Source organism: Bos javanicus, chromosome 9, assembly GCF_032452875.1.
Source record: "Bos javanicus breed banteng chromosome 9, ARS-OSU_banteng_1.0, whole genome shotgun sequence".
Lineage (NCBI taxonomy): Eukaryota > Metazoa > Chordata > Mammalia > Artiodactyla > Bovidae > Bos > Bos javanicus.
In genome coordinates this window covers 54,334,690-54,352,912 of record NC_083876.1, presented here as the reverse complement: position 1 = coordinate 54,352,912, position 18,223 = coordinate 54,334,690, and the positions used below count along the sequence as shown (strand labels likewise).

The window sequence follows — 18,223 nt, the reverse complement described above, 5'->3', positions numbered from 1 at the left end:
TTCTTACCTGTTCTTAAATGATTTTAGACTTAAAAGTTTCAAAAAATAAACAACTTGAAAATCTCTGTATATTTTTCCTGTAGATTCACCAAATGGTAATATTTTGCTGTAAACATTTGCTTTATTGTGACACAGACACACACACTCATATATTACATTGTATATAATTTTACATACACATTGTATGTAATATGTGTACATATGCATATATGTATACATACATGTGTATGCTGCTACTGCTACTGCTAAGTCACTTCAGTCGTGTCCAACTCTGTGCCACCCTATAGATGGCAACCCACCAGGCTCCTCCGTCCCTGGGATTCTCCAGGCAAGAACACTGGAGTGGGTTGTCATTTCCTTCTCCAATGCATAAAAGTGAAAAGTGAAAGTGAAGTCGCTCAGTCGTGTCCGACCCTCAGCGACCCCATGGACTGCAGCCTTCCAGGCTCCTCTGTCCATGGTATTTTCCAAACAAGAGCACTGGAGTGGGGTGCCATTGCCTTCTCCTATATGTGTATGAGAGTATCTTAATATATTGTCTGCCGTTTCTTCATGATTAGATCCAGATTAATGTTGACAGAAATACTGCAGCAATGATTGTATGTTTTTCTTAGGGCATTCACTCTATAGACTCATGTTAATCTATTTATTCAAATCAGCTGGTAAAGTTAATTTTGATCACTTGTGTGAGGTGATGTCTGCTAGGTTCTGCATCTGCACTGTTAAGTGGCTGTATATATCTCCCTTTGTAGTTAATTTGGTATATTTTTTGGGGGAGGGATACTCTGCCAATATGTAGATATCCTGTTTCTCATAAACCCTATTTCTTTGAACCCCTCATTAATATCCGTTAATGATTCTTGCTTAATACAGTAGTAGCCAAGTGGTGATAGTCTGATTCCATTATTCCATCTAAATTTATGAATTGGTATTTGATTATGTCTTTTTTATTCCATTTATTTTCACATTTTAAAAATATCAGTATAGATTCATAAAGTCTTATTTTATGTCTGTAATTTATTATTCTTATTCATAATTTTGATGTTGAAAGCATCCCAGATTTAGTCAGTAGTTGCCTCTTTACTGTGTCCTATGAACATATCTCTACGTTTTTTGAATAATTCCTGATTTTCAGGCCATACTGGTTTTCATTTCAGGCTGATTTTCCTTTACAAGTTGTTCCAAGCTCATCTTGTACTTTCTTAGCCACATTCTTGAAATCAACCTGGTTCTATTAAGTAGAGAAGGGTATATAAAATTCAAAATCTTGGCATCAGATGGGTTTATTGCTGCAAGGATTTCTTCGGTTCTAGACTCTCAGTGGACAGAAGTAGGAAATAATGTGCATGTATTTGTATATGTACACACCCATTTACCCACCCCTACACATGAATTTGTTTATCTTTTAAAAGCCATGCATCCATATTGATACTGCCAATTGCAGTCTGACAACACAAGTTTCATTTTAGCCTCCTACTTTCTGTGTTTGTAACACTTTTTTCTTTTTTTTTTTTTTTTGTCAGTAAACAACCTGAGCCCCATTTTCTGGCTTATATTGCTTATTTTTACAATGCACATTAAATATTTTAAGAATTGCTAACCTTCATCATAGCATAAAAAAATTTACTTATTAACTGGAATTTAACCTTTAATATATTTTGTTTGTTTTGAGTATGTGAAATGTAACATAACTTAAAATGTCAAACCTATATAAAAAGTTATACTCAGTTACTTTCATTATCCACACTTCTACCCTGTTTTAATCACCCCATATTTTTCAGTTTCTTTTTACCCTCTATAGATAATCAACCTTATTAGATTCTTGTTTTTCTGTTTCTTTTGCTCACTTGGGAAAATCTATTTTTTCTTATTGTCATTTTGCTTTTTTTCACTTAGCAGTATAGCCACAGAATCACTTTCTTTCATCTCAGAGCTCTTCCTCATTTTTTCTGAATACTCAGTATTTTACAAACAATGCTGCATATTAACTTATGTACTTACTTATTGGTTGTGGATTTTCAAGGTAAATTCTGTGAAGTAGGATTCTTGAACCAAAGGAAAATGGATGTGTAATTTTGTTATATACTGCCAAATTCCAAAAAAGGTTGTACAGATTTCATTCACTATCAACGCATAAGAGTGATTATTTTCTCAGTGTTCTTGCCAACAGGATGTAGTTTCATGCTTTTTATTTTTTGCCAACCTCATAGATAAGAAATCTTACATTTGTGTGGTTTTAATTTACATTTTTCTAATATTGAATGATACAGAAGATCTTTCAAATATTTTCATTAAGATTGTCAGTTGTCTGTTCACTTTATTTTGTAGTGTTTTTTGATATATATATTTAAAAATTTACGTAGTTAATTGTTTTTTATTTATTGCATCTGAATTTTGAGTCTTTTATTACACTAAAGATATAAGCGAATTCAGGTGGGATTATATGAATATTTGAATGATTCTGAACCCTACAACTTACATTATTCTTTGAGAGATTAAGGTGGGAAATAGGGGCATTATTTAAAACCTCTGCTTCAAAGTAGCATCAGAGAAGCTGGGAATATAAGGCAAAAATGGCAGCTGAGAAAATGAACAGAGCTTTCGGTAGTTTCATGGCTCTTTGGGGACCAAAATTGGAATTCAGGGCCCTTCTAAAGCCCATCCTAGAGGAAGAATCTTGGTAAATACTTGTGACTCTGATTTCAGAACCTGTAAGTATAATGGAGTAAAGATGAATCAGAAATACACCAAATATTTGCAAGGGCTTAAACCCAGTTTTGGAGAAGGCAATGGCACCCCACTCCAGTACTCTTGCCTGAAAAATCCCATGGACAGAGGAGCCTGGTAGGCTGCAGTCCATGGGGTCGCTAAGAGTTGGACACGACTGAGCGACTTCACTTTCACTTTTCACTTTCATGCGTTGAAGGAGGAAATGGCAACCCACTCCCGTGTTCTTGCCTGGAAAATCCCATGGACAGAGGAGCCTGGTGGGCTGCCGTCTATGGGGTCACATGGAGTTGGACACGACTGAAGCGACTTAGCAGCAGCAGCAGCAGCAGCAAACCCAGTTTTGAAGATTTCCATCTGTGATTGCTGTTGTTCAGTCACTAAGTTGTGTCCAACTTTTTGTGACCCCATGAACTATAGCACACTAGGCTTCCCTGTTCTTCACTATCTCCCTCAGTTTGCTCAAACTCATGTCTCTTTGAGTTAGTGGTGCCATCCAACCGTCTCATCCTCTGTTGCCCCCTTCTCTTGACCTCAGTCTTTGCCAGCATCGTAGTCTTTTCGAATGAGTTAGCTGTTTGCATCACGTGTCCAAAGTATTGGAGCTTCAGTTTCAGCACCAGCCCTTCCAATGTGATTATACTAAGATAATCTTCCTCTACCCTAAAAGTCTTCAAGAAATAAAAATAAGCTTTCTTTGAAGGAAGATGTCATGTAGAGCCTCACATTATCTCTGAAACTTTTCATATTCTATGTATAGCATTTAGTAAAAATAATAATTTAGCCTATAAAAAAATAGTTACTGTCTGGATATTAAGAGGAAAAACCAAACAGGCAGTAGAAACAGAATCCTAAGATTCAAATTCAGGTTATTAGAGGTAGACTTTAAATAAATGGTATTACAAAATTCAAGGAATAGGAAATTTTAGCAGAAAACTGCTATCTTTGAGAAGAATTAAATGAAAATTTTAAGACTAAATTTATAACTGAAATTAGTTGCCACTGAAGAGTCAGGAAATTGAAGATAGTTCAGAAGAAGATATTCAGACTGAACCATAGAGAGACAAAAGGAGGAACATTTTTAAAATGTTTAAGGAACACATGGGACATAAAATTCTGATGTGTGTAATTTATTCCATAATGCGAGATGAGAGACAAGATCAAAATTGAGTATAACACTTGAGTTGGTGAAATGGGGTGGGGAAAAAAAGGTGATTATAATTGAGGCAGTCAAATAATAAGTTTGTTGAATGACTAGGCTTTTTATATATTCCTAAATATTTCCTTTTTATATCTGAAGTTTTTATTTTATATTTAGAAAATTTTAGTCTCTGAGTGGAATGTTTCTTTTCTATATCAGTATATGTAAAATCTGTCTAAAGGATGAAGAATATATTTACTTTTTAAAAAACATGCTTAAAATCTTTATCTGACAAAAATGTAATTGTGATATTTCCAAATAAATACTGCTATTCAGTCTAATTATGTATAGATTCTTTCTATAGCTATTAATATTTGATTATATAATTAACATCATAATACTCTTTAAAATTTTTCAGTGTAACAAACTTTATGAATTTTAGTTTTCCTTTTGAATATATTGGAAAATATTATTAATACCACTTACTAATAGTTGTTTTTCAATACATTACAGCTAAACATTTACCATTTTGGAGTTTAAAGGATGACATCATGGCAAAATTTCGAAGAAGGACTTGCTTCATTTTGTCACTTTTTATTCTATTTATTTTCTCTCTGATGATGGGTTTAAAAATGCTGAGACCAAATAAAGCAGCTTTTGGAGATCCTTTTGGACTTGACCTTCTTCCAGAAATCTGGCAACAAACTCATTTGACGAAAGTTTTTGATTCCCAAAAGAGTGACAAAATCAGCAGTGAAACAAACATCAAGAACTTAAAATCTGAGGAAATCACTGTGAAAGCTTCCGTAGCCTCTGAACCTCATCCAGAAGAACCGCCACCTCTGAATTATTACTTACATGTATTTTATTACAGTTGGTATGGAAATCCACAATTTGACGGTAAATATATACATTGGAACCATCCAGTTCTCTCACACTGGGACCCTCAGATAACCAAGAAATATCCCAAAGGGAAGCACAACCCCCCTGATGACATTGGCTCCAGGTTTTATCCTGAGTTGGGAAGTTACAGCTCTCGGGATCCTTCTGTCATTGAAACTCACATGAAACAAATGTACTCAGCTTCAATTGGTAAGTATTTTAGATATGTATGTGCATATATAAGTAAATTTTTGTAGAACATTAATTACTAATTGACCTTACCTGCTGGCTCAGTGGCAAACATTTTGCCTGCAATGCACGAGACAGGGGTTTGATCCCTGGGTTGGAAAGATACCCTGAGAAGGAAATGGCAACCCACACCAGTATTCTTGCTAGGAAAATCCCATGGACAGAGGAGCCTGGCGGACTATAGTCCATGGGGTCAGAAATTATTAATTAGTCTCGCGTTATAAGTTTATAATTTTAAACTTACAAACTCTAGATTAAACTGTTGTTATAACATGTTAACACTAAAATTTCTGGGTGTATTATTTTTATTGATTTCTAATTTAATACTCTGTGAATTTTATTAAATTATGATTGACATAAGATACAATGAATTCTCTCACTTTATGTTATACATTTGTGTAGATATCGTCCCAATTATGAAGTAAAATATTCTATAGCCCCCAAATTTTTGTCTGCTATTCAGCTCTCCCTACATTCAAGGAAACTATGTATCATATAGAGTAGTTGTTGTAAATGTTTTACTATTAAATAAAAATAGAATCATTAATTATTTGTGTGTATCCATGTCCAAGGTAAGAGAAACCCAAGTAAGATGGTAGGTGTTGCAAGAGGGCATCAGAGGGCAGACACACTGAAACCATACTCAAAGAAAACTAGTCAATCTAATCACACTAGGACCACAGCCTTGTCTAACTCATTGAAACTAAGCCATGCCTGTGGGGCCACCCAAAACGGGTGGGTCACGGTGGAGAGGTCTGACAGAATGTGGTCCACTGGAGAAGGGAATGGCAAACCACTTCAGTATTCTTGCCTTGAGAACCCCATGAAAAGGCAAAATGATAGGATACTGAAAGAGGAACTCCCCAAGTCAGTAGGTACCCAGTATGCTACTGGAGATCAGTGGAGAAATAACTCCAGAAAGAATGAAGGGATGGAGCCAAAGCAAAAACAATACCCAGTTGTGGACGTGACTGGTGATAGAAGCAAGGTCCGATGCTGTAAAGAGCAATATTGCATAGGAACCTGGAATGTCAGGTCCATGAATCAAGGCAAATTGGAAGTGGTCAAGCAAGAGATGGCAAGAATGAACATCGACATTCTAGGAATCAGCAAACTAAAATGGACTGGAATGGGTGAATTTTACTCAGATGACCATTATATCTACTACTGCAGGCAGGAATCCCTCAGAAGAAATGGAGTAGCCATCATGGTCAACAAAAGAGTTTGAAATGCAGTACTTGGATGCAATCTCAAAAACGACAGAATGATCTCTGTTCGTTTCCAAGGCAAAACATTCAATATCACAGTAATCCAAGTCTATGCCCCAACCAATAACGCTGAAGAAGCTGAAATTGAAGAGTTCTATGAAGACCTACAAGACCTTTTAGAACTAACACCGAAAAAAGATGTCCTTTTCATTATAGGAGACTGGAATGCAAAAGTAGGAAGTCAAGAAACACCTGGAGTACCAGGCAACTTTGGCCTTGGAATACGGAATGAAGCAGGGCAAAGGCTAATAGAGTTTTGCCAATAGAATGCACTGGTCATAGCAAACACCCTCTTCCAACAACACAAGAGAAGACTCTACACATGGACATCACCAGATGGTCAACACCAAAATCAGATTGATTATATTCTTTGCAGCCAAAGATGGAGAAGCTCTATACAGTCAACAAAAACAAGACCAGGAGCTGACTGTGGCTCAGATCATGAACTCCTAATTGCCAAATTCAGACTGAAATTGAAGAAAGTAGGGAAAACCACTAGACCATTCAGGTATGGGCTAAATCAAATCCCTTATGATTATACAGTGGAAGTGAGAAATAGATTTAAGGGACTAGATCTGATAGATAGAGTGCCTGATGAACTATGGACGGGGGTTCGTGACATTGTACAGGAGACAGGGATCAAGAACATTCCCATTGAAAGAAATGCAAAAAAGCAAAATGGCTGTCTGGGGAGGCCTTACAAATAGCTGTGAAAAGAAGAGAAGCGAAAAGCAAAGGAGAAAAGAAAAGATATAAGCATCTGAATGCAGAGATCCAAAGAATAGCAAGAAGAGATAAGAAAGCCTTCCTCAGCAATCAATGCAAAGAAATAGAGGAAAACAACAGAATGGGAAAGACTAGAGATCTCTTCAAGAAAATTAGAGATACCAAGAGAACATTTCATGCAAAGATGGGCTTGATAAAGGACAGAAATGGTATTGACCTAACCATAAGCAGAAGATACTAAGAAGATATGTACATAGAAGATACACAGAAGAACTGTACATAAAAGATCTTCATGACCAAGATAATCATGATGGTCACTGACCTATAGCCAGACATCCTGGAATGTGAAGTCAAGTGGGCCTTAGGAAGCATCACTACGAACAAAGCTAGTAGAGGTGATGGAATTCCAGTTGAGCTATTTCAAATGCTGAAAGATGATGCTGTGAAAGTGCAGCACTCAATATGCCAGCAAATTTGGAAAACTCAGCAGTGGCCACAGGACTGGAAAAGGTCAGTTTTCATTCCAATCCCAAAGAAAGGCAATGCCAAAGAATGCTCAAACTGCCGCACAATTGCACTCATCTCACACGCTAGTAAAGTAATGCTCAAAATTCTCCAAGCCTGGCTTCAGCAATATGTGAACCGTGAACTTCCTGATGTTCTAGCTGGTTTAGAAAAGGCAGAGGAACCAGAGGTCAAATTGCCAACATCTGCTGGATCATCGAAAAAGCAAGAGGGTTCCAGAAAAACATCTATTTCTGCTTTATTGACTATGCCCAAGCCTTTGACTGTGTGGATCACAATAAACTGTGGAAAATTCTTCAAGAGATGGGAATACCAGACCACCTGATCTGCCTCTTGAGAAATTTGTATGCAGGTCAGGAAGCAACAGTTAGAACTGGACATGGAACAATAGACTGGTTCCAAATAGGAAAAGGAGTACGTCAAGGCTGTATATTGTCACCCTGCTTATTTAACTTATATGCAGAGTAGTACATCATGAGAAATGCTGGACTGGAAGAAGCACAAGCTGGAATCAAGATTGCTGAGAGAAATATCAGTAATCTCAGATATGCAGATGACACCACCCTTATGGCAGAAAGTGAAGAGGAACTAAAAAGCCTCTTGATGAAGGTCAAAGAGGAGAGTGAAAAAATTGGCTTAAAACTCAATATTCAGAAAACTAAGATCATGGCATCTGGTCCCATCACTTCATGGCAAATACATGGGGAAACAGTGGAAACAGTGTCAGACTTTATTTTTGGGCTCCAAAATCACTGCAGATGGCGACTGCAGCCATGAAATTAAAAGACGCTTACTTCTAGGAAGAAAAGTTATGACCAACCTAGATAGCATATTGAAAAGCAGAGACATTACTTTGCCAACAAAGATGCGTCTATTCAGGGCTATGGTTTTTCCTGTGGTCATGTATGATTGTGAGAGTTGGACTGTGAAGAAAGCTGAGCACCAAAGAATTGATGTTTTTGAACTGTGGTGTTGGAGAAGACTCTTGGGAGTCCCTTGGACTGCAAGGAGATCCAACCAGTCCATTCTAAAGGAGATCAGCCCTGGGATTTCTTTGGAAGGAATGATGCTAAAGCTGAAACTCCGGTACTTTGGCCACCTCATGTGAAGAGTTGATTCATTGGAAAAGACTCTGATGCTGGGAGGGATTGGGGGCAGGAGGAGAAGGGGACAACAGAGGATGAGATGGCTGGATGGCCTGGTTTTTGTTACTGTTGCTGCTGCTGCTGGTGCTAAGTCACCTCAGTTGTGTCCGACTCGGTCCAACTCTGTGCAACCCCATAGACAGCAGCCCACCAGGCTCTGCTGTCCCTGGAATTCTCCAGGCAAGAACACTGGAGTGGGTTCCCATTTCCTTCTCCAATGCATGAAAGTGAAAAATGAAAGTGAAGTCGCTCAGTTGTGTCCGACTCTTCGCGACGCCATGGACTGCAGCCTACCAGGCTCCTCCATCCATGAGATTTCCAGGCAGGAGTCCTTTTGTTACTGAGTTATATGAATTTTTGTAAATGATGGCTATTAACCCCTTATTTATTATATGATATGCAAAATAATATCTCCTATTCAGTATGTATCTTTTAATTGTGTTATTGTTGCTTTTGCTCTGTAGAAGCTTTTAAGATTGATATAGTCCTACTTGAAGATTTTTTTCTTTTGTTATTTGTGCTTTTGGTGTCATATGCAAAATATCAGTGCAAAGACCAGTGTCAAAGATCTTCTTTCCTGTGTTTACTTCAGGGAGTTTTATATCAGGTCTGTCTTATATTTTAAGTCTTTGATCTCTTTCAAGGTGCTTTTTGTGAGTAGTATAGGATAGACCCAACTTTCTTTTCTTTGTATGGCTATCCAATTTTCCCAGCGCCAAAGGATGTTCTTGATCCTCTTGTCATGTATTAGCTCCTCAAGGTATAAAGCCAGATTGTTTCTTTGTAAGTTTCCCCATTTCATAACATCTTCATTTTATGACTACAAATATCCCTTTCAGAATGGCTTTTGGAGCATCCCATAGCAAAGTGAAAGAGGAGAGTGAAAAAGTTGGCTTAAAACTCAACATTCAGAAAACTAAGATCATGGCATCTGGTCCCATCACTTCCTGGAAAATGGATAGCGAAACAGTGGAAACAGTGAGAGACTTTATTTGGGGGCTCCAAAATCACTGCAGATGGTGACTGCAGCCATGAAATTAAAAGATGCTTGCTTCTTGGAAGAAAAGTTATGACCAACCTAGGCAGTATATTAAAAAGCAGAGATATTATTTTGCCAACAAAAGTCCGTCTAGTCAAAGCTATGATTTTTCCAGTAGTCATGTATGGATGTGAGAGTTGGACTATAAAGAAAGCTGAGCGCTGAAGAATTGATGCTTTTGAACTGTGCTGTTGGAGAAGACCCTTGGACTGCAAGGAGATCCAACTAGTCAATTCTAAAGGAAATTAGTCCTGAATATTCATTGGAAGGACTGATGCTGAAGCTGAAACTCCAATACTTTGGCCACCTGATGTGAAGAACTGACTCATTGGAAAAGACTCTGATGCTTGGAAAGATTGAAAGCATGAGGAGAAGGGGACGACAGAGGGTGAGATGGTTGGATATCATCCCCGACACAATGGACATGAGTTTGAGGTGGTTCCAGGGGTTGGTGATGAACAGGGAGGGCTGGAGTGCATGGGATTACAAAGTGTTGGACATAACTGAGTAACTGAACTGATAGGTTTAAGAGAAAGGGATTTTATTTTCATTTGTTTTAAGGTAATCTTTGGTTCCTATTTTGATTTCTTCTTTTACCCATTGGTTGCTCAGGAGTTTCTTGTTTATTTTTCATGTATCTGTAGATTTTCCAACTCTTTTGATTGTTAGAAGTATAGCTGCCATGGCTTCCTTTTGGTTCCCACCTGAATGGAATGCCTTTTCATCCTTTCACTTCGAGTTTATGGGGATCCTTAAAGCTTTCTTGTTGGAACCATAGAGTTGGCTATTGTTTTTCATCCTTCCAGGCCCTCATGTGCCTTTTGATTGCTGAATTCAATCCACTTTTGTTTAGAGTAGTTATTAATACTTAAGGATTTACTCAGTTCACTCACTCAGTTGTGTCCGACTCTTTGCGACCCCATGGACTGCAGCATGTCAGGCTTCCCTGTCCATCACAAAATCCTAGAGCACGCTCAAACTCATGTCCATCAAGTCAGTGATGCCATCCTACCATCTCATCCTATGTTGTCCCCTCCTCCTCCTGCCTTCAGTCTTTTCCAGCATCAGGGTCTTTCCAATGAGTCAGTTATTTGCATCAAGTGGTCAAAGTATTGGAGCTTCAGCTTTAGCATTAGTCCTTCCAATGAGTATTCAGGACTGATTTCCTTTAGGATTGAATGGTTTGATCACCTTGCAGTCCAAGAGACTCTCAAAGAGTCTTCTCTGACGGCACAGTTTCTTCAACGCTCAGCTTTCTTTATGGTCCAACTCTCACATCCATACATGATTACTGGAAAAACATAGCTTTGACTTGATGGACTTTTGTCAGCGAATAATGTCTCTTCAGTATGCTGTCTAGATTGGTCATAGCTTTTCTTCCAAGGAGCAAGTGTCTTTTAATTTCATGGCTGCTGTCACCATCTGCAGTGAATTTGGAGCCCACGAAATAAAGTCTGTCACTGTTTCCATTGTTTCCTCCTCTATTTACTATTAAGTAATGGGATCTGATGCCATGATCTTAGTTTTTGAGTTTTTTTTTTTTCAGCCTGAAATAAGTCTTCATTTATTGACTACTTACAGTACAGCGATTTCATCTTAGCTGGTATTCAAAGATGGTTATGTTTTAAGTGAGAGAAGGCATAATCTCTCTTTCAGATACCACCTCTCAGAAATCTGGGCTAATTCAACTTTAAGAACTAGAATTGCATCTCCTGGTAAGCACGTGACAGTTGTCACCCTGAGAAGGGGAACAAGGCAAAGAAACTATAAAGAACTTTGATTCTCGTACACAGGTGCACATAAGTTAGTTTATTAATGACTACAATTTGAAGCCAGCCATTTTGATCCAGTATTTAAATAACAAGCTGTTTAATATTAAAGCAGAAGATACTGCCACAATGTGACAGAAATACAGCTTTACCCATAAACCTTTCACACAGTTATACATTAAATGCTATTTTTATTTAAGCAAGGCACCCCTACTTGTTCTAAAATATGGGATGTGCTACCCCACTGAAAAAGCAAATGAGACAAGATGTTGAGTTTTAAGTCAGCTTTTTCACTCTCCTCTTTCATTTTCATCAAGAGGCTCTTTAGTTTCTTTTCCCTTTCTGCCATATGGGTGGTGTCATCTGTGTATCTGAGATTATTGATATTTCTCCTGGCAATCATGATTTCAGCTTGTGCTTCATCCAGCCCGGCATTTTGCATGGTGTACTCTGCATATAAGTTAGATAAGCAGGGTAGCAATGTACAGCCTTGACGTACTCCTTTCCCGATTTGGAACCAGTCTGTTGTTCCGTGTCCAATTCTAACTGTTGCTTCTTGACCTGCATACAGATAGCTCAGGAGGCAGCTAAGGTGGTCTGGTATTCCCATCTCTTTCAAAATTTTCCACAGTTTGTTGTGATCCACACAGTCAAAGGCTTTGATGTAGTCAATAAAGCAGAAGTAGATGTTTTTATGGAACTCTCTTGCTTTTTCAATGATCCAGTAGATGTTGTCAGTTTGATCTCTGGTTCCTCTGTCTTTTCTAAATACAGCTTGAACATCTGGAAGTTCTCAGTTCACATACTGTTGAAGCCTAGCTTGGAGAATTTAAAGCATTACTTTGCTAGCGTGTGAGATGGATACAATTGTGTGGTACTTTGAGCATTCTTTGGCATTGCCTTCTTTGGGATTGGAATGAAAACTGACCTTTTCCAGTCCTGTGGCCACTGCTGCGTTTTCCAAATTTGCTGGCATATTGAGTGCAGCACTTTCACACCATCATCTTTTAGGATTTGAAATAGCTCAACTCAGATTCCATCACCTCCACTAGCTTTGTTCGTCGTTTCTCCTGTGGCCCACTTGACTTCATATTTCAGGATGTCTGGCTCTAGGTGAGTGATCACACCGGTCATGGTTATCTGGGTCATTAAGATGTTTTTTTTTTGTATAGTTCTTGTGTGTATTCTTGCCACCTCTTAATGTCTTCTGCTTCTGTTAGGTCCATTCCATTTCTGTCATTTATTGTGCCTATCTTTGCATGAAATGTTCCCTTGGTATCTCTAATTTTCTTGAAGATACCTCCAGTCTTTCCCATTCTGTTGTCCTCTATTTCTTTGCATTGATCACTGAGGAAGGCTTTCTTATCTCTCCTGCTATTCTTTGGAACTCTGCATTCAAATGGGTATAGCTTTCCTTTTCTCCTTTGCCTTTAGCTTCTCTTATTAATGGCATTAAATTAAAAGCATTTATTAATGCTACCTTATTGTGTGTTGGTTTTGTATTTCCATTATTATCTTTTCTGCCTGCATTTGTAAAGGTTATTTTTCCATGATGGTATGCTCTTTCTCCTCCTTTTTTGTCTTTTATTGATCTGCTCTTGATTTTTGTTTTATTTTTACCAAAGGGTTAGTTATAATATCTTACAGATAAAACAGTCCAATTTAGGCTAATAGCAATTTCTTTTTAACTTGTAAAGGTTTTCCTTAGTGTGCAGAGGATGAGATGGTTAGATAGTATTACCAACTCAATGGACATGAATTTGAGCAAACTCCAGGAGATGGTGGAAGACAGAGGAACCTCACGTGCTGCATTCTGTGGGATCACAGAGAGACAAACACAGCTTTGGGACTGAGCAACAATAAAGTGTCTACCATTTTGCTCCTCCCTTTATATTACTGATGTCACAGTTTACCTCTTTTTGTTGTATCTTTATGAATAACTTATAGTATACTTTTCCTCCTCTTTCATTTAGACTTTGTACTCTTGTTGAGTGGTTAACACACCACCCTACTACACAGTTACAGTGTTCTAAATCTAACCACACGTTTCTCTTCTTTCCCAGTGTACTGTGCAGTTTTGTGTGCTTTCATGTGACTGATTAGCTTGTTTTCATTTTAGCTTGAACTCCTTTTAGCATTAAGTACAAGGCTGATGTAGTGGTGGTGAACTCCCTTAGATGTTGTTTGTCTGGAAGTCTTTACTTCTTTGTATCTGAAGGGTAACTTTGCTAGATAAACCATTCATGGTTGGGAACTTTTATCTTTCACCTCTTCAAATATGTCATTCCACCATCCCCCTGGCCTGAAGAGTTTCTGCAGAGAAATTAGTCATTCAGTCGTGTTCGACTCTTTGAGACCCCATAGAATGTAGCCCACCAGGCTCCTCTGTCCAAGGAATTCTCCGGGAGCAGGTAGCCATTCCCTTCTCCAGAAGAATCTTTCTGACCCACAGATCAAACCCAAGTCTCCTGCATTTCAGGCAGATTCTTTACCATCTGAGCCACCAGGGAAGCACAACTTTGCTAGATAAACCCTTCTTTGCTGGGCATTTTTATCTTTGAACTCTTCAAACATGTCTTTCCACTGTCCCCTGGCCTGAAGGGTGTCTGCAGAGAAATCCTAATGGCAGTCCATTGTAGCTTCCATTGCTTTCTCTTTTTTTCCCCCCTGCCTGCCTTTAAAGTCTTAGAGGGTGTCTTTTTGCTTTGAGATAGCAGGATGATCTATTAGCTTTGTAAACTTACATGTCCAAGTCTTTCCTCAGATTTTGGAAATTTTCACCTATCATTTCTTTAACTCCCTGCCCTCCCCCTTCTCTGTCTGGAATCCTGATTATCCTGATATTTGTCTTTTTGATGGATTTCCATTGATCACGTAGAGTTTCTTTGTTCTCTTTTAGTTTAAATTCCCTCTTTTCTTCTATTATTTTAAAATTCCTACCCTCTAAGTTACATTTTTTTTTTCTTCCATATAGGCAGCCTTGTTGCACTGCATGCTTCAGGTCATTCATTGAATTTCATTTGGTTCTTTTTAACAATTTTAATAACTTCCTTCTCTTTAATAAAGAATCATTTGTTCATCTTTTTATTCTTGAATTCATTGATATGTCTTTCTAAGTTTTCTTGTAATTTGTTGAGTTCCTTTAGAACAACTGATTTGAATTATTTATTAGATTGTATATTTGGCATGTTCTAGCTTTCTTGTTGGAAAATATCAATACTATTTTCTTTTTGTGATGCTGTGTTTCCTTGATTTTTGTTGTTGTTGTTCTTGTGGATATATGTTGATGCTGTCACATTTGAAGTAGTTGATACCTCCTTAACTCTGCTTGTGCCTTTCACATATGCCATTGTATCTTTATAATGTTGATATTTGAGTTCTTTTCCCCTGTAAAGCTGTATCTGCTCCAGTATATTTCTTACCCTTAGGGGAAAATTTTTAAGCGTAAATGCCTACTCAGCTTTTAACATTTTCCCAGGCTGGCTTTTGGAAACCTCTTGTTGTGCAGAAAGTGGCCACTGTAGATCAAGGTTTTTGTGGTTTCTCACTCATGCGTTGATTGTGGTGGTTTGTTTTCTTGGTGGACTTCCTGTTTGCCAGAATGCTTTTCTGGAGGCTTACACAGGAGCAAGCACAAGGAGCCCATGGCAAAGTGGGAGGAGGTGTGGGCTGTAGCGTTGAGGTACATTGAGGGGGGAGGTGTGTGCTGTAGCATTGCGGTGCATTGAGGGTGCCAGTAGGCCCGGTGAGCCACATCAGTGGGTGATTTCCAGTAGGCTCATGGGTAGACTTTCTGCCCAGTGGTGTCCGTTTCCTCCTCTTTGCCATCATCCCCTCTTTCCTGAGTTGTGAAGCTCCCACCTTAGTACTCCAGGTGAAGAGAAATGGATTTCTCCAGCCATATCCTGCCCAGCTGCTTTCTTTATCCCGTGAGGGAGGAGTTGCCTCCACTGGATAAATCAGCCTTGTTCAGTGTTTGCAGCACCAGGAAGTTTTTCATACTTCATACTATCTGACCAAATTCAGATCCTTTGGTGAAAGCTGGACTTATGCAAGTTTTCTTTCATGCCTAAGTGCCTGCCAGGGACAGCATTCTGTCAGTTTTTGCCTGATAGCAGCCAGTGGAAGTCTAGGCAGATTTACTGGCCTAGTAAAGAATCCGCCTGCAATGCAGGAGATTTGGGTTCAATCCCTGGGTTGGGAAGATGCCCTGGAGGAGGAAATAGCAACCCACTCCAGTATTCGTGCCTGGAAAATCCCATGAACAGAGGAGTCTAGTGGGCTTCAGTCCATGGAGTTGCAAAGAGTTGGACATGGCTGTGTGCCTGAGCACACACTGGTTTGGTAGCCCTGTTTGTCTGTTTCTTACTTGCCATATTATTGGAAGAGATTCCTCACAGGTCCCTTGGAGTAAGGTACTAGATCCCAAAATAACCACAAAAGTAATATAAGGATGTCTCATTCACTGACCATCTTAATGGCACCATGTTGCTGATGTCACTTCCTATTAGGCTTATCATTATTAGACAAAGAATAACTGGACTTGTTATAAAAATTGTGAACATAGAACACTATTTTGGTCCATGGACTTTTCCTGCTGACACTGGCATTTTTTGAATTGAAGAAGATAGTCAGTGAAGGCTATTTAAATTGTATATGAATGTGCTTGTTTAAAATTCATATTTTTCCTTTGATATAAATGGCCTTGTTTTTCCTTTTATTGAAATTGCTGTGTGAAATAATTATACTTTTGTATCACCCAGTACAAGCTCGTTAATTATTTGTTTTACAATTAAAGTGTTATGTGTTTTAAATATTAGTGGTCTAACCTTTTTTTTTTTTTCCCAAGAATGATGAAATTAGAATGAAGTATTAATGCAATATTTAAACTCTAACCATTATAATCATGTATCAGATAGAAGTAGCCACTGATAGATATATACCCTTTTCAAGTCTTTAAAGTACCATAGGCAAGTACTTTCCATTTTTTAATTTTCTATAAAATGCTCAAAAAAACATAGAGGGGTATTCAGAATAATGGCCCCTAAGATGTACACATTCTAATCTCTGGAATCTTTGAATATGTTGTCTTACAAGTCAAAAGGAATTAAGGTTGCAGATGTATAATTAGTGTTGCTAATCAGTTGACCTTGAAATAGGACTAATATAATCACTGGAGTTCCTAAAAGTAGAAGAGGGAAAAGAGAGATAAGTGATCGAAATAAGAGATAAGTGATCTAAGCTGGAGATGAGTGATCTAAAAAGGACTTAGTTTGCAGGCCTGTCTTTGAAAATGGGGTTAGAAAAGTCAACAGCCAAACAATGTGGTGTCTTCTGTTAGCTAACGACAGCAAGGAAACAGCTCTTTCTTGAAACCTCTAGAAAGGAATGTAGTTCACTGAACCCTCTTGATGTTAGCCTACTAGACCCATGTCAAATTCTGACCTATAAAACTGTAAGGTTATAAATTTTCATTGTTTTAAGCCATTAAATTTGTGTTAATTCATTACGGCAGTAATAGAAAACTAATACACTTCAGCAAAACATAATTTACTCTATATCTTTAAAACTATCTTCCCTTTCAATCCGTTTAACACTGTTTATATATTAAGTTTCTACCATGTCCCAGCCTTGTGCTGGATTCAAGATGAGTAAGTCACATCTCCTGGGTTTCCTTTTGTTTTCTTTATTGGTACTTGAAAAGCGCTAGATGGAAACAAAGCTGAAAATTATCAGTTTTTATAAGGCAACACTTTGTATTTCTGCAACTCCTGCCTTTAAAATTTGTACATAAAAGTAGAAGAAACAGAACTTATAGTAAGACAGTTCAGTTCTGTCACACAGGCATATCCAACTCTTTGTGACCCCATGGACTGCAGCAGGCCTGGCTTCACCAGCTCCCACAGCATGCTCAAACTCATGTCCATTGAGTCAGTGATGCCATCCAACCATTTCATCTCTTGTTGTCCTTGTCTCCTTCTGCCTTCAATCTTTCCCAGCATCAGGGTCTTTTCCAATGAGTCAGTTCTTTGCATCAGCTGGCCAAAGTATTGGAGTTTCAGCTTCAGCATCAGTCCTTCCAATGAATATTCAGGACTGATCTCCTTTAGGATTGACTGGTTTTATCTCCTTGCAATCCAAGAGACTCTCAAGAGTCTTCTCCAATACCACAGTTCAAAAGCATCAATTCTTCCATGCTCAGCTTTCTCTATAGTCCAACTCTCACATCCATACATGACTACTGGAAAAACCGTAGCTTTGACTATATGGACCTTTGTCAGCAAAGTAATGTCTCTGCTTTTTAATATGCTATCTAGGTTGGTCATAGTTTCTTAAGCTTCTTTTAATTTCATGACTGCAGTCACCATCTGCAGTGATTTTGGAGCCCAAGAAAATAAAGTCTCTCACTGTTTCCATTGTTCTCCATCTATTTGCCATGAAGTGATGGGACCAGATGCTATGATCTTCATTTTCTGAATGTTGAGTTTTGAGCCACTTTTTCACTATCCTCTTTCACTTTCATCAAGAGGCTCTTTAGTTCTTAGCTTTCTGCCATAAGGGTGATGTCATCTGCTTATCTGAGGTTACTGATTTCTCCTGGCAATCTTTTTTTTTTTTTTTTTAATTAATTTCTCCCAGCAATCTTGATTCCAGGTTGTGCTTCATTCAGCCCGGCATTTTGCATGGTGCATTCTGCATATAAGTTAAATAAGCAGGGTGACAATATACAACCTTGATGTACTCCTTTCCTG

The 18,223-nt window shown here is 38.3% G+C and overlaps 1 protein-coding gene across 2 annotated transcripts in view; it reads left to right on the top strand.

Annotated features, from left to right (window-relative positions):
• MANEA (mannosidase endo-alpha) overlaps positions 1-18,223 on the top strand; it is an 81,307-nt gene that overhangs the window by 4,144 nt on the left and 58,940 nt on the right. For both annotated transcript variants that reach the window (XM_061427793.1, XM_061427792.1), the window contains exon 2: positions 4,382-4,960. In XM_061427793.1, the coding sequence (XP_061283777.1) occupies positions 4,420-4,960 (541 nt within the window). In that variant the 5' untranslated portion in view covers positions 4,382-4,419. The remainder of the gene's footprint in view (positions 1-4,381; positions 4,961-18,223) is intronic.